We start from the raw sequence: 25,440 nt of genomic DNA, 5'->3' as shown, positions 1-25,440 counted from the left end.
AGTGTACACCTGAAAGAGCTAACAAGACCGGACGGACAGACAGACAGACACCCGGTATTTCTATGTCCCCGCAATGCGTAGCTCAGGGGATTATAACTAAGGAAAACCTTCCACATGGAACTATCAGGTACCAGGTGTATAATTTGTTTGCATAAAACAAAAACTTGCATTTGTTCAGTAGTTATCACCATGCAGAATTTAAAAAAGTGGAATACATATCAATAACAAGAGTGCACACACTAAAATGTGTCGCCTACTTTACTGACCATTGATTTTATGTTGAGAATCTTAAAGATAAAGGTTTCACTACAAGTATCACATAAACTTTACATTTTTAAAGATCGATGACAATGAGGTCAAGATCAGACAAATAATATCAGACCGACATGTACACCTTACAATTATTCCATACACCATATATAGTTAACCTGTTGCAAATGGTAATAGAAAAACAGACCAAAACACAAAAACTTAACATTGACCTATGAACCATGAAAATATGGTCAAGGTCAGATAATACCAGCCAAAAAGACATGTTCACCTTACAATCATTCCATTCAACAAATTTAGTTGACCTACTGCTTATAATGTTTGAAAAACAAACCAAAACACAAAAATTTAACAATGATCAATTAACCATGAAAATGAGGTCATTGTCAGATGATCCTACCAGACAGACATAAACACCGTACAATCATTCCGTACATAAAATATAGTTGACCTATTGATTATAGTACTTGAAAAACAGAACAGAACACAAAAATTTAACACTGACCAATGAACCATGGAAATAAGGTCGAGGTCAGATGAAATTTGCCAGACTAACATGTACCCCTTACAATCATTCTTTACATAACATGTAAATTACCTACTGATTATACTACTAGTAACTGAAAAATGGATCTTATCACGTTACTTTAATCTTGATCACTGATCCATGAAATAAGGTTGAGGTCAGGTGAACCTTGTCTGATGGACATGTAGACGTTGCAAGGAACCCATTTACCAAATTAAATACATATATCCTGTTATCCTATTACTTATATTAAGTGAGAAATTCACATGACAAACAAACACAATAATTTCTTTTCAAGCAGTCGCCAAACCATGAATATGAGGTCAAGGGCCATGGACATATGACAAAAGGAAACTTTCGTAAAATAGGTTATCTTTTTGAAAGGTATGAAACACCCAGGACTTCTACTTTCTGGGATATAAAGCTTTATACAAATAGATAACACCTCTGTCGCCGTCTAGTAATCCCTATGTCTCGCATACTGCTATGAAAGAAAAGAGGCAAGACAAATTCTTCCTGAAACTAATGTACGCTACGATCATCTAAAAATTAAATTTCTACTGAAATTCACAGTACAATAGTGAATGTGTGTACTTACACTGGATCTCGAACAGCATCGACGTATTTTTTAGAATGTTATCTACTATATATGCCTAAAGATGACCCAACACAGACTTGGAAGGTTTCGGTTAATTTACAATAATCATCCTCAAAATGAAAAGAAAGGCCATCCATTCTTCACTAAAACTCAAATTCTATTTAAAGCTAAGATAAATGATATATGATTTGTCTTTCTGATATTAAATAACCAAATTATATTTCCTTTGATGCACAATTCTATGAAAGCATGTAAAATTAGTGAAATTGAACACATCTATAACATGTTTTGAAGAGTTGTATTCCTGTAGTGAATTTTTATAATGTCAGGCACATCTTACGGAAAAGTGGCAAAACGTCAAAATGCATACACCATTTTATTTACACAATGTAAGCATAAAGTAAAATAACAAATGTACGGAACTCCAAGGAAAATTCTAAACGGTAAGTCCCTTCTATTAAATAAAACCATATGTAAAAAAATATTTAGCCTTACACGAAGACTAGGGATGTTCTAGATCTCTGTTGACCATGTAAACTGTATCGTGTATATAGTCACCAGACATGAATGTTATACTTTTACATCAGTGTTCATATGAAATCAAATGCCCTCATTGTTTAACGGAAGAAAAGAGTAACTATTCAACATATGAACACAAGAATTAATTAAATCTAAATTGTTCGTGCAACGCATTTTCTTGGTCTACCAATCTTAGATTACAGGTAATTCAGGAAAACAAAATGAATTCCGCCAAGCAGAGCAATGCTAACATTGTATGGATGATTTGTTTGCCCAGGAAATGATATTTTATGTCCAATCAAAGCTTTTTTTTTCCAATTTCTTAAAGACAACTGAATGCAGAGATATTGTGCCACTGTACCAAATTATAAAGAATTAACGAGTAGATATTTATTTGTATTAGCTTGAATCTGTTTTCAAACATGTTATCCCCTTTTTACAGATACTATAGACCTTATTTCTATTTGGGGATCTGCGACACTCCGACTATTGTTGTCATACAACAATAATTTTTCCTTTATGGCGTCACTCGTTTTCTCTTGTGACGTAAAACTTTTCAGGGAACTTCTGTGATGTCCAGTAATTGCGGACAAATAGTGATAGGGTGCATTGTCAGTGATAGGGTTTAACAAAAAAATCTTCTAAAAACTTTCAATATTTATAATTGAAGCGTCAATATTTCAAGTCACACGCCTTTCTTTCCTCTCTTTATTCTGATTTGTCAATGTTTTTTTGTTTAAACAGACTTAGGTCACCCCTTTTGCACTAAACATATTTGGTAACAAATCTTTTTTCAATTGAATCATGTGTTAAGTTTGTCCCCTGTGTTTTTAGCAAATTAAGTTACTATACAGAGAAACCATGTGACCAAGAGAAAGAGGAACTTTCTTTAATTTTGACGTACATGTACGAAAAGATGGAAACATCATCTTTCATAAGTCTGCATTTAAATATGTTTTTCTTAAAATGTTCTATTCAATTAAATTTTAACAGTATATAGTTGGTTAGAACAATTTTAAAATTTAAGGTTACGCATACTGTGGATACATTTTTATTCGTGATATACTACTCTTTGTGGTTTTTTTTTATTATTATTCAGAGATCCAAAAATTTAGTACGTATTTGAATTGTTTTTTTCATTTTTGAAACAGCGACCCACAAATTTACATATCACATGCACGTCTTTTTCTCTTTATCAATGAAAATTGATATCCCTGAAAATAAATGAATCCGGTACCTTATACATGTTATAAATTCATACACGCAAAGTTCTCTGGTGTATATATTTATATAAAAATTGCTAGATGCATATACTTTAAAAGACAAAGTACAATATTAATTTCAGACTTTGCTATATTTACCTATTTGATACAATTGTATTTCTTGATCTGACAATTCTGTCTCCTCCATTTTTGAAGCAACATCCTCATATTGCCCATGTCTAAGAGCTGCAAGAAGGTGTTTGTATGCATCTTCACCTTTGCGAAACAATTTGTGGTATAAAAGTCTATTACTCTCCTGTTGAGTAAGAAATGAATTACAAATTTCCTCTTTTTCTTCATCATTAAAAACATCCTCTTGGTAGAGGTAATCAGCTATATCTGTTTTGCAATCAACACCATGGACAAACATCTTGTAATTCTGTTGTAGTTGAAGTTTGTAATTGTGTAAAGCTGAAATATAACAATAGTTAGGGAAAAATGCTTTAAACCCATATTTTTATTATTTACTATTGAAACTTATCTCACACATAAAATATAACTCTTTTTGCAACTGTGATTGACTGATTTGTTAACATTTAATAATATGTTGGTGGTAAGATTATTTGTTTTGGGGAATTTTGATTATCTTTCAATACACATAATAAATAACTGTACCAGGAGAGCATAATATGTCATAAACAGTGAACAGTGAACATGTATGTAGAATTATTAAATATCAAATAATGAATTAAACAGTATGAACAACATGCCATTTGAAAAATTAACTAGCTTTTGAAGATAAAAATTCAATTAAAAGAGGCAGAAGATACCAAGGAGACATATAATACTCTAGGAGTCTAAGAGACTGACAACGACATGTCAATAAGGTAAAGATGACGAAAGACAAAAAAAACTACATAGACAACTATAGAATGAGCAACAACACAAACCCCACAAAACACTTTTGGAGATCTCGGGTGCTCCTAGAGAGCAAGTAAATGCTATTCCACAGGTACTACATGATTGTCAAACATCACAACTTTTGATAAGTGATTTAAGTCCTAAATCTTTGAACTCGTGCTTTAACACTTTTAACAGAGAAAAAACCAAGGAACTGATAAAAAAGCACACAAGACAAGGATTGAAATGTAGAACATGTCATCCTTTTTCATAATTTAACAACAAAAAAATACCAGTTTTATTTTTCCTTTTTAAAGTCATCCTTTCTGCTCATGAAATTCTCAGAAAAAAATGTACTTCTTCCAAAGAGCTTCTGACAATAAAATCAATCGAGGTCACTGACGGAAAGACCGGAAGAGTAGTGTGCATAATTTTAAATTATATTCTCAGGCATCTTGGTGAACAAAAAAAAACTTGATATATCTCACTTTAATTCAAAATGATAATTGTTTTTTTTTTCAGTTGATAAATCAAGCTTGTTTCACTAAATTCACTTGTTAATGGTTGCTTTTATGAATATTTCTATGTTTAAACATTGCAATGTTTCTGATTGATTTTAGGATGGATTAATGATTTTAAATAAAAACATTATATGACACTAAATATGAAGAATTCAATATCATTTTCATGAAACTACTAAAAAAAATTGCATTCAATTTCAAAAGATGAAGAATTTCTTAATATTAATACAAATTCTTTTGATATTTCAATTTCATTAAGGTGTACTGATTTTTATGTGTTTTATATGTTCTTTTTTTAAATTAAATGATTTTGACATTATTGGAAATAGAAATCTTCAAATCAAGGTGTAGTATATTTTTTATTGAAGTTTGACATAATAATTTCAAGAAAAAGGCATTTAAAATGCACTTTTTAACAACAAAACTTTAATAACTACAGTTTTATTTAAATTGGTGTTCATTCTTCATTGAGAAAAAAAATTCTGTTCAAATACATGTACAAATAGTTCACACTGTTTAATAGCAATATAATGGGGAATAAACCAATAAATGCCCAGGTTAGTGTTATGCACATTTGTTTATTGATTCCAGCAAACTGAGAATAATTGTAACTTGAGTTAATATAAATTATTGATAACATTGGATTATTATAACATTTATTTTATTAGTTAAATTGACCCTGTTTGCATTTTTATACATATTTTTTGTGCCTTTTCTTTGCCCAAAAATGCATCTGATTTATCCTTAATCATTCATCTTTGAGATATAATGTGCAGAATAATTCTATGTAGTGTAGATCAAAAGTAATTATAGGTATATTATTGAGGTCAAGTGCATTAAGTTAGTTGTGTAATAAAGTGTGTATTCAATTATGAAACACAAGAGATATTAACTATGGTCAATTAAGATTGGCATTGCAGTGATAATGATTCCAATTAGTACTCCCACCTTTGAGTGAAATAGTTTGTTAATAGTGACAGTTGTCTATCATACTGTATTGGTTCAGTCTTCTTATTTGCCTAAGGAAAGAATTGGAATAATAGCATTTTAAAAAAAGTGTGGGATTCAACTTTGATATCAATACACATCTTGTATTTTATTCAATAACTTATAATTAAACAATCATAAGATACTGATAATGTATTACTTTTTGACATTAATTCATAAGTAGTAATTTATTATAAATTTTGATTTACAAAGGAACTATGTGCAAGAGTTTATCTAAAATAAAGTAGCTGTGTTGCCAATATTGTCTTATTTTTAGGGAAAATAACATGTCAAAAGTTGGCAGTAGATGATTAAAATGGTTTCTGCAAGTCATAAAAACACATTATTAGTTTCAGGATATGTCTTCAACTTAGAATTCTTAGATTCAAAATCCGGAGGAATCACAGATTCATCATGGCTGAATCAAAAATCCTGTATCTTAGACTAAAATGAATCCAATGAACCCTGTCAAACAGCATTCTATGCACCAAATATAGTTATTTTTTGTCTATGGTATGTGTAGCTGAAAAAATAACTCAACAACATTTTTCGCACTGACCGAAAAATATTGAAATGAGGTCAGGTTTGAGGAACACTCCAACACAGACATGTACACCTTAAAATCATTCCATACATCAAATATGGTTGACCTATTACTAATAGTTTGCACTGTGTAAAAACAGCTGTTTCCAAATCACGCCTTTTTGGGGTGATATATAATATTCATAGATATTTTGTTTTGTTTACGTACTGCTTCCAAGATATGATCTCTATATTTCATCTCATAGAAACATAACTTGGGAATGTTACCAGTTTAAATGCACATGATAGCGGTGAAACTGAATTCTGATGAAGACCCAAAGTCAAGGGAGGGGTAGTGCGGAATTTAAGTATTAGTTTAAACTCTTAGAAGTTCGGGGCATATAAATGTTGAAAATATGCCGCACAGCCCTATGTTTTGACCGTTGAATAACATAGTAGTGCATATCAATTTTCCATTTCAGGATATAATGTTTTACAAAACTTCATAGTAAAAGTGGCACAGTTTTAGCCGTAAAGGGAGTTCCTATGGAAAATTGCATTGTCTACATGTACAGAAGTGCAACCTATATTGGATGAAAAAAGAGAACATATAGAATTTCACGAAATCTGGTTTATCTCAGAGATTTTAATAAAATTAACTCAAATATAAAGTTTTATTAATACTTCATGCAGATTGAGAAAATTCTGGGCCTTAACTATGATGACTCAGCATAAATTCACAGTATACAGTATGCATAGTTTACTTAAAGCCCTGAATGCAAAGTAAATTCATAATATATGCATATTTTAATACAAATTGTTTAGAAGTGCTTATATTTACTCTATGCAGTCATTGAAACTTATAGATCTTTGATGAATGTTGTTGTTGGTGTGATTTTTCCCTGTCGATAACCAAACAGTAAGCCGTAACACCTGAATGTGCTTTTTCGTAACTGCGGCATAAAAAAATACAAGGTAGAAATACAAAAATACCTCAATAAAACTAATAATAGTGTGTTCTATCCTATGTATGTATTAGATATTCCATATTCACAACAGCATCAGAATTATTTAGCAAATTTGAGGCTCCAATGGCAAAACAGATAATTTAACCTATAAATGCTATGACTTTATTATTATAAAGGTCTTTTGTATAGAAAACAATAACTGTGCTTGGCAGTTATGCAACAAAAAGAAACCCCAAAAAAACAAAGATGTTAGCAGTCAGTTCTATAAAACGTTTAGTGAATTCATACATCAGACTGGTAACTTCATACATACAACTTTTGCAAATATGGCTTTGTTTAAACACTTCTAATTCATATATTAGCTACATAATGTTAGATACATGGTTAGAGATGATCTTGTTTTGACAAGATTTCTAAACTGACCATTTGAGGAAGAAATTGTGAACTTTCATAAATAAATATGCATACAGTAAGATGTGGACTGGAGACAGAGGTAGGATTGGATACTTTATATAATCTTGAAAGTTGGAATGATTAACTAATAAACTTTACATTTATAGTATTCTGCAATGCTTTCAATTTGTTATCAGAATAGTTTCAAACAGGTTCTAGACATTTCATGTCAGAAAACATGCATATATGGTAAGCTGACAATAATTAAAGAATTGAAAAAATTGAAACAGGGTTGGGTTTAAAATATATTGAAAAAGAAAAGTTAGAGTATATGCAGTGATTTTTTTAAAACTATGATTCTGATAAAAAAGTGCTTTTCAAGAGTTTTCTATTTGAATAAATGTAAGTATAGGTTTCACTTTGTAAATACAGCTGTTTCACAAACCACGCCTCTTTTGGGGAGATATATAATATTCATATATATTTTGTTTTGTTTAGGTACTGGTTCCCTGATATGGTCTCTATATTTCATCTCATAGAGACATAACTTGGGAATGTTACCAGTATAAATGCACATGATAGCGGTGAAATTAAATTCTGAGGAAGTCCCAAAAGGGAGGTGCAGTGTAGAATTTAGGCTAAGTTTAAACTCTTAGAAAATCTAGGCATATAAATGTTGAAAATATGCCGCAGAGCCCTATGTCCTGACCTTTGATTAAAAATGTAGTGCATATCAATTTTCAATTCTAGGAAATTTTTTTTTACGAAACTTCATGTAAAAGCGGCACAGTTTTAGCCGTAAAGGGAGTTCCTATAGGAAATTTGACTGTCTATATTTACAGAAGAAAAAATATGTAAGCTTTAGAAAAAAGATATACATTTTTGGTATGGGATACAAATTGTATAGCGGACATCGACCAATACCTATACCATAAATATTGGACAATTCTATGTCAATGGGGTCTATAATTCCGTTTAACAGCTTCAGAAAGTCTCAATTTTGACCTTTTTTAACTGAATTAAATCACTATTCTATCTAAAAATTAATCAGCCGAATTTTTTTAACATGTATTTTCACCCCTACCCCACCTTTAACTTCAAGTAATAATTTTTACATGTATAAAATACATAGAAATAGATTTGGAAATTGTATGCAAAAATTTGCAAGTTATGAATATACATTGTCCACACTAGTTTTTTTAAATTTTAGCTCAGTTGCAAAACACTAGAGTTATTCCTTTTCATACAACTGGCTCTCTCTTCCTCCTTTTGGCTGAATATTTCATTTGTTTCGTGTTGTTATAGTAATTTAAAGTCATAAATAATCAATAAAAATGTTTAATGCTTGCATTATATATTAATTTTTTCTAACTATTAGTTTTGTTTTTATGATTCTTATTAATTTAAATACTCTCTATAGTCTATAGACCCTATATTCTGTGGAGGGGCATTAGAGCCAAGTTTTGGCCCTGAAAAATAAAGTTGTTGAGAACTACTTTAAAGTTGCACACAATGTTTGGAAATGCATTAAATCAAGAAAATATGAATGATTTACAAAAGAATTTGGATGTTATGACGTCACAATTACCTAATAATGCACATTATTTTCATGAAAACAGAGAACACTAAATGCAGTTTTCGTAGATATTTGTTTGTGGAAACATTGTTATCAGCCAAGAAACAACTAAATAAAGAGAAGCTTTATTCTAACCAAATATAGTTATTTCTTTTTTTTATAGAAGAGGAATTAATACACGAATTTAATATTCAAATCGATATTGCAGATCAGCTGTTGGTCGTTCTGAAGACGAACACTTAGTTTGATATTTGGTTATTTTGGACGTCGCCTTCATATTTCGATAAGTTTGTAAATTATTTTATTCTTGGATGCCAGTTCTTGCTGAAAACTTAAAAAGGTTTTACAAACAGCTGTATTCATTAGACAAATCCCAGCTAACCTTACTGTTTCCCTTGCCTATATGCCTCGACATAATGGTCCATATCTGTAGCCTTTTGGGCTTTTAAGTATATATTCACTTTACTTTCTTTATACGCCTTAATACGGCGTAAACAGTAATCTTTCTTGAAATTTGGTTTGACCTTTCTTTAGTAGATTGTTCTGTGCATAGATAATACAACTCTACACATTTTTATATTAGAAAGGATTTTTAAAGGCTTTGGTAATCAAATGGTTTAATTACTGGAAATTTTGGAAGCGTAGCTATAATTCGACTCTGAAATTCTGACAGTCCAATAGTTTGTGACAGTTCATTAGTTTGATATAAAATCCGTAATGTAATTGTATTTAACGGTTAACATGTACTGGGAATCTATATAAGACTCATATACAAATTCAGGATAAAATTATACGTTTTTTTCGGGGGGGGGGGGGGGGGGGGGAGTATTTTAAGCACAGGTGCATGATGTTGAATTATGCAAAGTTAGTAGTTTTTTTGTTTTACATGACGTTCGAGCTAGTTTTCTGCAAAAGAAATTGGAATCAGGTGAACGCCTATTAATTATATGATTACATGGGAAAGTTTAAAACTTTTTAACATGAGACCTTTTAAATGGCAAAGTTAAGTCTACATATGGCCCGACGCATCAAAAACATAACGCAATTTATGTGTGCGAAGACGAAAAAGTCTTAATTATGAGCAGTATACGTCCGTCGAACCACAAGATAAAAAATCTCCGTCTCTATGAAAAAAATATATTGAAACGTTACATGTCTAGGTACAGTATATTTATTTCAGAGACAAGTAACCGCGCGTGAGCCGAAACTGGCTGTCGGATTATAGGGATAACGGACTTGAGAAATGTCAAATTTGAAGACTGTCTGGTTATAGGAAGTCAGACTTGAAGAATTTTGAATTTTAAGACTGTCTGATGATAGGTCTGACCACAGAAATTTCAATGATTTAATAAAATTGCAACTGGTGTTTCTGAGATCACATTCGACCAGGCAAGTTGGTAAATCCTCATCAGGTACCCTAGCTAAATGTACTTTTATTTACTATAATAACTATGATAATCTTTTATGATTACCAAGTATATGTAATATGTAAGGAGACAGCAAAATATTTCATAAACTTGTAAATGCGCCAAGGAGAATAAAAAAAATCTTACGGTAGAAGATAAAACCTATTCTACAAAGGGAGAATTACTTACTCCAAGTTTTGAACGAAGATTTCAACAAGCTCGCAACACCTTGGTCTAGTAACCGATCAACTGAGGCCAAAAAATACAGATAACTCACTGTGCTTCCAATTATTGGGAACATACTGGAAATATCACTGAGAAAATTGCTAAGAAACATAATTGATATTCTTCAAAACCGGCTACAACGAGGTTTCACTCCTAGGTTATCTTCACTATACAGTTCCCTCATACTTCTAGAATCCAATTCAGAATCAATGGACCAAAAGATACTGGTTTTTGTTGCTCTATTGGATGCCAAGTCTGCATTTGATGTAGTCAATCTTAACAGCTTACACCGTAAACTATTCCTATCAGGAGGAGGTAGAACCCTCTGGCTCTTAATCCGGTTATTGTCACAACTTCTAGTAAATGGAATAGTCTAATATCCAAACCTTTCCCTGTACAACAAGGAGTAAGATAAGGAGGAATACTTAGCACTGAACTGTACAAAGTATATATAAATGATATACTTAAGCAACTAAAAAACAGCGGTCTTAGTACATGTAGTACCTACATCGGAAATATATATTGTGGATCTCCGACTTGTGCAGATGAGGTCGCTCTCATTGCCAATTCTCCTAATGACCTCAGAACAATGATAAGTACGGTTGGGAGTTATAGCACTCAAGAAAAACACTCAACCCAACCCATCAAAAGTGTTATAGGAAAGCACGGGCCACCATCAAAAGAAACAAGACTTCAACTTTAAAATAAAAAAAATACAGAAATGAACCAATCAGATTCAGCTGTACATATTGGCATAAAACACAGCTCAAACTTGAAAAAAAGGTCAGCATCCATGATTATTAAAACATCCCAAAGGCAAGGCGAACTATGTATACACTGATGTGAGTGGGGCGGTCCCAATGGAAAAAATGGGCTAAACCCAATATCATGTCTACATATTTTCCACATTTACGTACTTCCTGTTCTCTTCTTGGGAATTGACATTCGTCTACCAGACAAAAAAAAAAACAAAAACAAAAACAAAAACAAACACTAGAAATATTCTATCGAAAATCAATTTAACAGATCTTATCGCTTCACAATAACACATCAGATGCAGTCATTTACACTATAGCAGGAGTTATTCTAATCCAAGGTACTATATACAAAGCAGCTATAAATATAAACAACAAAATATGTGGTATGGAATCCTCAGTAGAAAAAAGATATTGCTGAAAGGCAACTCCAAAACCACATGAACTTATACAGAAATACAGAATCCAGTCAGTAGATACCGATGATAATATAATACTAAAAAGCTATGACTGACCACGCTATTCGTGACAATATTCAAATAATGCATTGAAAAACAAACAAAAAGCCTGATATAACTCTTAATTTCATGATTGTAGCATACACATGTAATTAAAAGAATTGATGGGATCAATTTTTGAATAAAAAATGTGTCTAAAACTAGATATGACACCTAGATGTTTGTGAGGTGACATTAATTGTTGTTCATGTAGCATTTTCATTGAATTTGAAGTAAATTCATCAGTTGCAGTATGACCTATACAAGTACCATCTGTAAAAAGCCTTCTGAATCCGGGCATACTATCAGATATATTATTTATGTATATTAAAACCAACAAACGTCCTTATACCACACCGCTGAGGCACACTGAGTTTAATTTTCCATGATTTGATAATAAATCTTCTATGACGACTCTCTGAGATGTCTAGACAAGTAACTTTTCGACAAGCATAACAAGTGTCCTTTTATACCATTTTTTTCAAGTTTATATAATAAAGCCTTTATCCAAACAGTTTGCTTTGCTACTATCACCAAAAGTTTTTGATGCAGTCAAACAGAAAGATATCTTGTCCGAAAGCTTTATTTATCAAGCAATGAAACGATATCAAGTACATCTTGTTTACTAAGTTGTGAAAGAAATTCAAGAAAACGGTCTTGAAAATCCAAAAAATCTTAACTAGTGCCATCTTAATTAGAAATTGACCCAACATATTTATTTGAAACAATAGACCGTTCCTTTTCCTCGCATTCAAGTTTAAATCTGTGATCCAGGTCCACTAGTGTCGACCTATCCAGCAATTCTCATCCTGCAATTATCTTGCAATTGCGTTTGGAAAACTACTTGAGTGACAATTTTTAGTTTTTTCAAAATCATTGTTTTTGACTTTTTTTGTATGAAAAAAATAAAATAAATATAAAGATTTTTATCCCATTCACAAATTTCTAACTTTAGTTTAAAAATTTCTATATCTAGTTTAAATAACGGTTTTATAACTAGCATTTACAATTAAAAAAAATCATGACGATTCAAACAAAGAGTTATTTGTGAAGTCCCAGATATGATTCGTATGTATGCATGTTTAACCCACGATTTTAAACTGTTTACTAAATACATCAAACTCATAGTTGTGACCTTTTGAAAATTGTTAACGGCATAACAACTCACAATATTAAGTCAAAACAAAAATTTGCAACTTTGAAATTGATACTTGACCAGTTATTCACATTTAGGATGTCTAAAAAACTATTTATCTATGATACAGTATGATAGTATCCGAATTCTGCTAAAAAATTCTTATGAACGACAAATTTCCTCCGAAACATGTAAAAACTCTATAAAATACGCATTGGGGTCACCCACTTTTAAACCAATTGTCTCGTCAGTTCTTTATGGCTAGGTACAAGAGACTGCTTCAATTCATAGCTATTAGATAGGACTACATTGGGATAGTAATTAATATCTGGGGTAAGCCTTCTTAAATGCCGAAAATTTCGCCCGAAACATGGAAAATAAGCCAGATTCTATAAAATACGCACTGGGGTCATATACTTTCCAAACAATTGTCTCGGTATTTCTTTATAGCAATGGACTAGAGACCCTGCTTCAATGAATAGCTATTAGATAGTACTACATCGGGATAGTATAGAATTTCTTGAGTAAGCCTTCTTAAAGGGCGAAAATTTCGTCCGAATAATGAAAAAAAAAGCCAAATTCTATAAAATACGCACTGCAGTCAGCCACTTTCCAACCAATTTTTCGGTAGTTTTTTTTTTACTAGGGATTAGAAAATCTGCATTAATGAACAGCTATTAGATAGTACTACATCGGGATAGTAAAGAATTCCTGAGGTTAGCCTTCTTTAAGGCTGAAAATATCGTCCGAAACATAGAAAAAAAGCCAAAATCAATAAAATACGCACTGGGGTCACCCACTTTCCAACCAATTGTCTTGGTAGTTCTTTATGGCTAGGGATTAGAGCCTCTTCTTCAATGAATAGCTATTAGATAGTACTACATCGGGATAGTAAATAAACTCATCATAGACATTAGGATAAAGAATTTCTGGGTTTAGCCTTCTAAAAGGCAAAAAATTTCGTCCGAAACATGAAAGAAAAGCCAAATTCTATAAAATTGTACTGGGGTCACCCACTTTCCCACCAATTGTCTCGGTAGTTCTTTATTGCTAGGGATTATAGATTCTGCTTCAATGAATAGCTATCAGATAGTACTACATCGGGATAGTAAAGAATATCTGAGGTAAGCCTTTTTAAAGGCCGAAAATTTCGTCCGAAACATGGAAAAAAAGCCAAATTCTATTTAATACTCACTGGGGTCACCCACCTTCCAAACAATTGTCTCGGTAATTCTTTATAGCTAGGGACTAGAGATCCTGCTTGAAGGAATAGCTATTAGATAGTACTACATCGGGATAGTAAAGAATTTCTTGGGTAAGCCTTCTTAAAGGCCAAAAATTTCGTCCGAAACATGAAAAATAGCCAAATTCTATCAAATACGCACTGGGGTCACCCACTTTCCTACCTATTGTCTCGGTAGTTCTTTATGGCTAGGGATTAGAGACAAGACTCTGCTTCAATGAATAGCTATTAGATAGTACTACATCGGGATGGTAAAGAATTTCTGATGTAAGCCTTCTTAAAGGGCGAAAATTTCGACCGAATAATGGAAAAAAAGCCAAATTCTATAAAATACGCACTGGGGTCGCCCACTTTCCAATCAATTGTCTCGGTAGTTCTTTAAGGCTCGAGATTAGAGACTCTACTTTAATGAATAGCTATTAGATAGTACTACATCATGATTGTAAATAGACTCTTCATAGATATCAGGATAAAGAATTTCTGGGGTAAGCCTTCTTAAAGCCCGAAAATTTCGTCCGAAACATGGAAAAAAGCCAAATTCTATAAATTACGCACTGGGGTCACCCACTTTCAAAACAAGTGTTTCGGTAGTTCTTAATGGCTACGGATTAGTGACTCTACTTCAATGAATAGCTATTAGATAGTACTACATCGGGATAGTAAAGTATTTCTGAGGTAAGCCTTTTTAAAGGCCGAAAATTTCGTCCGAAACATGGAAAAAAAGCCAAATTCTATTTAATACTCACTGGGGTCACCCACTTTCCAATCAATTGTCTCGGTAGTTCTTTATGGCTAAGGATTAGAGAAGAGACTCTGCTTCAATGAATAGCTATCAGATAGTACTACATCGGGATGGTAAAAAATTTCTGGGTTAAGCCTTTTTAAAGGTCGAAAATTTCGTCCGAAACATGGAAAAAAGCAAAATTCTATGAAATACGCACTGGGGTCACCCACTTTCCTACCAATTGTCTCGGTAGTTCTTTATGGATAGAGATTTGAGAAGAGACTCTGCTTCAATGAATAGCTATAAGATAGTACTACATCGGGATAGTTTAGAATGTCTGGGATAAGCCTTATTAAAGGCCAAAAATTTCGTCCGAAACATGGCAAAAAGCCAAATTCTATAAAATACGCACTGGGGTCACCCACTTTAATTTCCAACTAATTGTCTCGGTAGTTTTTTATGGCAAGGGATTAGAGACTCTGCTTCAATCAATAGCTATTAGATAGTAGTACATCGAGATAGTAAAGAATTTCTGGGGTAAATCTTCTAAAAGGCCGAAGATTACGTCCGAAACATGGAAAGAAAGCCAAATTCTATAAAATACGCACTGGGGTCGCATACTTTCCAAACAATTGTCTCGGTAGTTCTTTATGGCTATGAATTAGAGACTCTTCTTCAATGAATAGCTATCAGATATTATTTTATCGGGATAGTAAAGAATTTCTGGGGTAAGCCTTCTTAAAGGCCGAAAATTTCGTCCGAAACATGGAAAAAAGCCAAATTCTATAAATTACGCACTGGGGTCACCCACTTTCAAAACAAGTGTTTCGGTAGTTCTTTATGGATAGGGATTAGAGAAGAGACTCTGCTTCAATGAATAGCTATAAGATAGTACTACATCGGGATGGTAAAGAATTTCTGAGGTAAGCCTTCTTAAAGGGCGAAAATTTCGACCGAATAATGGAAAAAAAGCCAAATTCTATAAAATACGCACTGGGGTCGCCCACTTTCCAATCAATTGTCTCGGTAGTTCTTTAAGGCTCGAGATTAGAGACTCTAATTTAATGAATAACTACTAGATACAGTACTACATCGGGATTGTAAATAAACTCTTCACAGATATCAGGATAAAGAATTTCTGGGGTAAGCCTTCTTAAAGGCCGAAAATTTCGTCCGAAACATGGAAAAAAGCCAAATTCTATAAATTACGCACTGGGGTCACCCACTTTCAAAACAATTGTCTCGGTAGTTCTTTCTGGATAGGGATTAGAGAAGATACTCTGCTTCAATGAATAGCTATAAGATAGTACTACATCGGGATGGTTTAGAATGTCTGGGATAAGCCTTATTAAAGGCTGAAAATTTCGTCCGAAACATGGCAAAAAGTCAAATTCTATAAAATACGCACTGGGGTCACCCACTTTCCAACTAATTGTCTCGGTAGTTCTTTATGGCTAGGAATTAAAGACTCTGCTTCAATGAATAGCTATCAGATAGTACTTTATCGGATATTAAAGAATTTCTGGGGTAAGCCTTTTTAAAGGTCGAAAATTTCGTCCGAAACATGACAAAAAGCCAAATTCTATAAAATACGCAACAGAGTCACCCATATTCCAACCAATTTTCTCGGTAGTTATTTATGGCTACAGATTAAAGACTCTGCTTTAATGAATAGCTAACAGATAGCACTACATCAGGATAGTAAAGAATTTCTAGGGTAAGCCTTTTTAAAGGCCGAAAATTTCGTCCGAAACATGGAAAAAAAGCCAAATTCTATAAAATACGCACTTGGGTCACGTACTTTCCAAACAATTGTCTCGATAGTTCTTTATGGCTAAGGATTAAAGACTCTGCTTCAATAAATAGCTATTAGAAAATACTTTATCGGGATAGTAAAGAATTTCTGGGGGAAGCCTTCTTAAAGGCCAAAAATTTCGTCCGAAACACGGCAAAAAGCCAAATTCTATAAAATACGAAATAGGGTCACCCAGTATCCAAACAATTGTCTCGGTAGTTCTTTATGGCTAAGGATTAGGGACTCTGCTTCAATGAATAGCTATAAGTTAGTACTACATCGGGATAGTAAAGAATTTCTGGGATAAGCCTTCCTAAAGGCCGAAAATTTCGTCCGAAACATGGAAAAAAGCCAAATTCTATAAAATACGTACTGGGGTCACCCAGTTTCCAACCAATTGTCTCGGGAGTTCTTTATGGCTAGGAATTAGAGACTCTCCTTCAATGAATACATGTAGCTATTAGATAGAACTACATCGGGATAGTAAAGAATTTCTGGGGTAAGCCTTCTTAAAGGCCGAACATTTTGTCCGAAACATTGTCAAAAAGCCAAATTCTATAAGATAGGCACTGGGGCCACATACTTTCCAAACAATTGTCTCGGTAGTTCTTTATGGCTAGGGATTAAAGACTCTGCTTTAATGATGAACTACATGTATAAGTTAGTACTACAACGGGATGGTAAAGGATGTCTAGATTAGCCTTCTAAAGGCCAAAATTTCGTCTGAAACATGGAAAAAAAAGCCAAATTATATAAGATACGTACTGGGGTCACATACTTTCAAACAATTGTCTCGGTAGTTATTCATAGCTAGGGATTAGAGACTCTGCTTCAATGAATAGCTATTAGATAGTACTACATCGGGATAGTAAAGAATTTCTGTTGTAAGGCTTCTTAAAGGCCAAAACATCCGAAACATGGTAAAAAGCTAAATTCTACCCCGTTGTAGTACTATCATTAATAGATATTCATTGAAGGAGATTCCTTTATCCCTAGCCATAAAGAGCTACAGCGACAATTGATTGGAATGTGGGTGACCCCAATGCGTATTTTATATCTTTACTATCCCGATGTAGAATCTATCCCATCGAACTAGAGATAAAGGATACTACAGATACAGTCTGCCTCATATCTTGACTTACATCTAGAAATTGACAATGAGGGTCGGTTGAAAACAAAACTTTACGACAAAAGAGATGGTTTCAGCTTCCCAATTGTGAACTTTCCATTTCTATGTAGCAACATTCCAGCAGCGCCTGCATACGGAGTATATATCTCCCAATTGATACGATATTCCCGGGCTTGCATTTCCTATCATGATTTCCTTGATAGAGGATTGCTGCTCACAAAGAAGCTATTAAACCAAGAGTTCCAAAAAGTGAAACCATCCCTTCGTAAATTTTACGGACGCCATCACGAGTTGGTTGACCTTTATGGAATAACCGTTTCACAGATGATATCGGATATGTTCCTTATGTCGTAACTACAATACCATTCCCTTTTCACGAATGTGACCTACCGAATTAGACTTTTTACCGGATTTGTAATAACATAAGCACTCGACGGGTGCCACATGTGGAGCAGGATTTGCTTACCCTTCCGGAGCACCTGAGACTATCCAACAGTTTTTGGTGGGTATTGTGTTGCTTATAGTCTTTAGTTTTCTATGTTGTGTCTAGTAGCTATTAATTAAAGCAGAGTCACTAATCCCTAGTCATAAAGTAATGACAAGACAATTGGTAAGACAGTGGGTGACCCAAATGCGTATCTTGTAGAATTTTGCTTTTTTTCCATGTTTCGGACGCAATTTTCGGCCTTTAAGAATGCTTACCCCGAAAATTCTTTACTATCCCGATGTTGTACTATCTAATAGCTATTATTTGAAGCAGAGTCACTAATCCCTAGCAATAAAGAACTGGCAAGACTATTGGTTAGACAGTGGGTGACCCAAATGCGTATTTAATAGAATTTGGCTTCTTTTCATGTTTCGGACTAAATTTTCGGCCTTTAAGAATGCTTACCCCAAAAATTCTTTACCATCCCAATGTAGTATTATATAATAGCTTATAATTAAAGCAGTCACTAATCCCTAGCCATAAAGAACTGACAAGACAATTGGTTAGACATTGGGGGACCCAAATGCGTATTTTATGGAATGTGGCTTCTTTTCATGTTTTGGACTAAATTTTCATCCTTTTAGAATGCTTACCCCACAATTTCTTTAATATCCCGTGGTAGTATTATCTAAAAGCTATTCATTGAAGCAGAGTCTCTAATCCCTAGTCATTAAGAACTACCGCGATAATTGGTTGGAAAGTGGGTGACCCCAAAGCGTATTTTTCAGAATTTGACATTTTTCCAAGTTTCGGACTGAATTTTTCGGCCTTTAAGAATGCTTACCCCAGAAATTCTTTTCTATTCCGTTGTTGTACTATCAAATAGCTATTAATAAAAGTAGAGTTTATAACCCACTAGCCATAAAGAACTGCCAAGACAATGGGTTGGAAATTTGGTAACCCTAATGCGTATTTTTTAGAATGTGACATTTTTCCAAGTATCGGACCGAATTTTTCGGCCTTTTAGAATACTTACCCCAGAAATTCTTTGCTATCCCGTTGTAGAACTATCTAATAGTGATTTATTAAAGCAGAGTCTATAACCCATAGCCATAAAGAAATGCCGAGACAATGGGTTGGAAAGTTTCGATTATTTTTTTCGGTTGATAAGAATTGTTGTGTGCCAGAATACAGATACTGTCATACTTGATTATAGATAAATGGCTTTCAAGACACCTTAAATGAGAATTACTGGTGAAGTATGAATTTCATAGTTGCAAGTTTTTGACTCAGTATTGTGAGTTGTTATGTTGTAACAAATTTTGAAAAGGTCACAAATACGAGTTTTGAAGTAAGCAGAAATTTCACTGCCGGCAATAGATGTAAAGATGTGTTCAACATCTGTTTTATACCTTTAAGTCTTAAATATGGATTAAATCACGAATGTGAACTAAGAATTTGAAAGAAAACAAAATGTATTTTCGTTATCTTAATGTTGCGATGAATTCAAATATTGAATTTTAAATTTTTCAGTCGAAAATATGAGTAAAATATCGCAAAAATGTGTTCTGAAGTTGTATAGAGAAGTTAAATAGTCGGTACTGCATGTGAAAATGAATTTAAACCGAAATTGTACATTTTTCAGCTGTTAATATGAGCAAGGAATTGTATATTTAAATATAGAATTCCTTGATATGAGTAGAAAAATCGCAAATATGGGATAATTAGGCGTAAATACGAATAATATCTTGGATTAAATGTATCGCAATTTATTGAAATCGTCAACACCATTTTTCTTTTAAATTTGCTGGTTAAAAAACTGTAAATGTGAGTTACAAAATCGCCAATGCGAGTGATGAAGTTTTTATTAGAAGTTGTAATGTCGGTATTTCATGAGAAAATTAATTTTACATCAAAATTCTACATGTTTTAGTCGTTATTGTGAGTTGAAAAATCGCAAATGTAGGTAAAATAGGCGTAAATACGAATCAAATAATGGATTTAACAGATAATACTATATATGTTTGAATCGTGAACAGGATTTGTTTTTGTAAATGCTAGTTTCAAAACCGAAAACATGAGATAGAAATATGTAAACTAAATTAGAAATTTGGTAATTGGATATACAAGTCTTCGATTTTCTATATAAGTCTTTCTTTCAACAAAAAAAGTCAAAAACCATGATTTTGAAAAAAATAAAATTGTCGCTGAAGTAGTTTTCCAAACGCATTTGCAGGATGACGAATTGCAGGATAGCTTTTTTTTTAAAGATAATTGCTGGATAGCTTGACACTACTTCCAGGTCCGTCATGGAAGGAATATCGCGAGTAGGTTGATCGCTTTTGAATAACATGCTAACATTTATCTTTTACTGTTGACAGTTTGTCACTTTCAGTTAATTCAAATTTGCATTGGTACCGGTGTTAATGAAGGTAACAGTAAAATAATTTTATCGTTTATTAATTTTTTCAAATAATTAATTTGTAATATCCTATGCTGACAGTCATTTGAAATTGAAAGTAAGCAAGGCGTATTACTCTCCATCACTTGATCCCTGTCAAGTTAGTTTGCTTCCTTGAAATCAAATTAGATATTAAGGAAATGTTTACATTTAACTAAGGCATTTTTTGTGTGTAAATATGTGTGTGAGTGTGTATACACAAATCAAAAGTTAGTGTTGATGGCTCATTAGACATCTTTCTTAACTACATGTTAGTTGAAACAACTTACAAATCTCATGCCCGTAATGACAACAGGTATCTTCTTCTCTGCTTTCAGTAGTCTGCATTCTACTGACAAGCTTTTGAACATATCTATTGTTTGGTTCAGATTCCTTTAACACATCCTTGAACAAATAGAAGGTATCATATGGTCGTTCAGTCAAAATATCAAGTAAAATCTTGTTACGTTCACGCTGTGTGGTTGGTTTTATAATTTCTTCTCTGTCCTCTATCATCAAAATACATCTGGAAATCAGGTTATCTAGAACCTTCTTGTCAAGTACTGTGTTATCTAATAAATCGTCATAGTAACGAAAAAGTCCATGAAATTTGTGATCTGAAATAAGTTAATCTAATGTCCAATTATACAGAAAAACACCCTACAATATCTTCTGCATGTTAATTAGATTTTATCTTTGATATTCCATTTTGCAACTGAGAAAGTAAGTAATTACAAAATTTAAGGGTATTTAATGTGCAGTTTTCATAAAGAGCTATTGCGTTTTGTGCTATTTATCTAATTTCCTATCTGACCTTATACTACATTAGGGTGAAAGATTAAAGGGTTGTTCATTCGAAATTGTTCATTAAGAAGTTTTCTACATACACGGTTGCCCGTTACGTATTATGTACATTGCTATGATTTGTTGTGTCAATTTATTCAGATTTGATTTTATTTATGTTTTGGTGCATTTTGGTTCAAAATATTGTTATTTATTTTTCAATCTATATTGATATCTATGATACATTTATAAAAGAAAAAAATACATGATTAAACAGTATGAATCCTACAATATCTATAATTGCATAACAAAAGAATGTTACATCCCATCTGTATACCATTCAAAGGAGGTTAATATTATAAAACTAGTCTGAAAGTAAGCATAATTTTCCTATTTAACCGCTCAGATCACGTTTTATATATACATGTATATGGTGTTGCCTAACTTTAGCAAAGATTTTACCGCAGGAAAGAAGACGCATATCTATACAAAAGTCAATTATTGGAGTCAATATAAAGTCGAAAAAAATGTGGTATGGTTGCCAATGAGACAACTCTCCCCCAGAGATCAAATAACATAGAGGTTAACAACTATATGTCATCGTAAGGCCTTCGACTGCATTGTCAGCTATAAAAAAGCTTTAAAAACTAACAGCATTATTTATTTAGAGAACAGTGAACGAAAGTCGTTTTTAAAAAATAGCCGTTATATTGAACCACTATGCATGGTATAAAAATTGCCAGTTAATTCCTATATTAGCTACATATTGTAAACAAAAATTAAATAGATTTTACCTTTGACTACACTTTGTCTGTGTTTTTGTATTGTGTCTTGTTGTGGATGGTCTATTTTCTTCTCTGATTTCTAAAAAAAAAAATTGCCTCAATAACTAACACTTCATTTATTATTGTTATTTTCATTTGCACCGTAGAATAAGTATACTTAGATATATATACATGATATATTCATATACATTGGTAATCAAAGGAACTGTCCTTATGTAAATAAACAAGAATATGCGTCCATTGGACACCATATAAAACTAGAGGCTCTAAAGAGCCTGTGTCGCTAACCTTGGTCTATGAGCATATTCAACAAAGGACATTCTCCAACATTATAGACGAGAATAGAATTCATGACAAAAATCTTTGTTTTGCTGATTTTGTATTGATGATCATTTAGTCTGTGTAGTTTCGCCCTATCTTCTTTAGTTTTTACTAAAAAATATCCAAATTTAAGGGTAATCACTCCTATAAAAGGTGACAGTCTACTAAATATATCAGCAAAATTTGACTTGTAGGTAAATCTGTCTTGCTGATTATTTTTGTGATTAAAGTGTCTATCTATCTATTTTAAATTTTATCATTTAAGGAAAAATGCAAAATGCAAAAAAAAAAAAATCGTTATTAATGGGCAATAACTCCAATAAACTGTCGTTGGACGATTTCCTCTAAATCGTCTTAATTGTAGTTCTTGACTTGCTGATAATTTTTGCTTATTTAAGTTTCTATCTATCTATTATATTTTTTTTAGATATAAGGCAAACACGCAATAAATTGTAATTTGAGATACAAATCTATCAAAAGCTTGGCCTGCTTGGTCAGTGGTTCATGTCAGCATGATCTGTTCAGAATAACCATGCTTAAGGGGTCATTCATATAACGTAAAATGTTTTGATTGAAGGTAATTCAAACTTCACAATTATTTTAAGTAATCAAACTCTATCACTTGAACACAATTGTCTTTGCTAATTTACACATTTACAGAGAGAATAACTGCTAAACAGTAAATCTACTATGTGTGTATTGTCCATTACACAAAGTATATCTTCATCAAAAGAGGAGAAAATAGTACTCTGAAACTTGCAGAGGATATAAAAAAACTTAAATATTATTACGAATACACCCCCTACTGAAGCTGTACATACTACTTTGAATAACACCAAAAAATGGAGTTAAATTCATGAGAGAGCAGACGATAGAAGGTTCACTTTTAAGGTCTCTGGCAAGCTGGCATGAAAATGGTGAAAATGTTTCTAATATTTTTGCAAATAAGAGAAGAGAAATTATACAAAGAAGGCAATGGTTAAAATGATTGATGACCAGGGTAATGACATATCAGACCAATCAAAAATTCTCTCGGAACAACATAATTTTTATATGAGAAATGTAAAATCCCCAGGAAACGATGGATTTGCCGTCGATTTTTTCAAATTCTTTTGGAGATATCTTAGATCATTTTTCTATGGATATGAGTCTGGTCTTTTCTCTTATTTTCGGTATCAGAGTGTCATAACTAGAAAGGAGCTATATTAGTTACTGGCCACCTATCAGCCTGTTAAATACAGACATTAAAATAGCTTCTGCAACAATAGCAAACAGAGTCAAGTCTGTATTACCACATGTTATTAATGATTTTCAAAGGAGATTTATAAACGTGAGGCTCACGATGGAGAATACTAGATTATTGTACTATCTGTATTACCACATGTTATTAATGATTATCAAAAGAGATTTATAAACGTGAGGCTTACGGTGGAGAATACTAGATTATTGTACTATTTGATACATTATCTTGAATACCACAACACGAGAGCTATACTTTTATTGGTTATTTTTGAAAAACATTTGACTCTTCTTTTTACAAAAAAGCATTGAAAAATCTTAATATTGGTCCTTCGATGAGCAGATGATTCAAGACTCTCTACAAAAGTGCTAGCAATTGTGTAATCAACAATTGCAATTTATCTTTTTTTTTTAATCTTGAGAGAGATTGCCGATAAGGAGAAACGCTCTCTCTGTATTTGTTTGTAATTGACGTAGAGTTATTTTCTTAGCCCAACCCCAATATTCACGGTATCCTCATCAAGGAAAAACAAACACTTTTAAGTCAATATGTAGATGATACTTACTTTAAATGGTAGTGGGACATCATTACAAGAAATCATTATTTATTTTGCTTCTTTTTGCATGTTATTTTAATTAAAAATGAACAAATCAAAGATAACAGCTGTCTGGATTGGTAACACAAAATATTCTGATAACTTATTATGTCCAAATTTCAATCTTAAGTGGTCCCATACAAACTTACGACATTTATGAATACATTTATCTTTTGATTCGAATTGTATTCTTGATATTGATTTAAGAAAACAGATCAAAGAGGTTTCAGCTATAGTAAAAATCTTGCAACATAGAAAATTGACATTACTATGCAAAATCACTGTAGTTAAAGCTCTGGCATTGCCAGTTCTCCGTCACAATAAAATAAATTAAATACTTTGTTGAAATAGTTTTGTATGGAATAGAAATACTGATAGAGTCAATCGTAGTACTCTGATTGCAGATTTTTCACAGGGATGATTAAGTATGGGGAATTTGCAGTCTTTCTATACATATCTTAAATTATCTTTGGTAAAGAGATTTTTGATCAAACTCAGATGGTTCTTGACAGTATTTATTACTCGCAGAACTAAAATAGTTCGGTGGTGATAGTGTTTACACATGTCAAAGCCGAATACAAAGTTATGTGTTCAGGAAATGTTAAACTGTACAGCAGTGTTTGAATAACCTGTTTATATGAAATGGAAGTTATATGGTATACAATTTATTAATGAGATTGTAGATAGTCAAACCAAATCAATGTTAACATTTTAACAATCAGAACAAAAACGTAATATTGAAAAATTTTGATATACTACAGTTTTTCATCTAACATTCCAAAATATATAAATGCTTAGGGACGATTTTGAACCTCACTACATAAAATGTTTTCGTGATTTGTTATCATTCATATTTTGAATAATACTGTAGCAAGCAGTTGATATTTGTATTTTACCTCATCCAGAGATATGCATGCATACTAATGGTAAGTTTGCAGTGACTGTGTGTTAGAAGTAA

The 25,440-nt window shown here is 32.5% G+C and overlaps 1 protein-coding gene across 1 annotated transcript in view; it reads right to left on the bottom strand.

Moving 5' to 3' along the window:
* The window catches only part of LOC127712865 (ankyrin-3-like), a 61,176-nt gene that overhangs the window by 18,083 nt on the left and 17,653 nt on the right, over nucleotides 1-25,440 (bottom strand). Inside the window, exon 2 of the mRNA XM_052219470.1 lies at nucleotides 21,049-21,375. Within this exon, the coding sequence (XP_052075430.1) occupies nucleotides 21,049-21,375 (327 nt within the window). The remainder of the gene's footprint in view (nucleotides 1-21,048; nucleotides 21,376-25,440) is intronic.

Source organism: Mytilus californianus, unplaced genomic scaffold, assembly GCF_021869535.1.
Source record: "Mytilus californianus isolate M0D057914Y unplaced genomic scaffold, xbMytCali1.0.p SCAF_8, whole genome shotgun sequence".
NCBI classification, from domain to species: Eukaryota; Metazoa; Mollusca; class Bivalvia; order Mytilida; family Mytilidae; genus Mytilus; species Mytilus californianus.
This window is presented reverse-complemented; position numbering and strand designations above follow the sequence as displayed.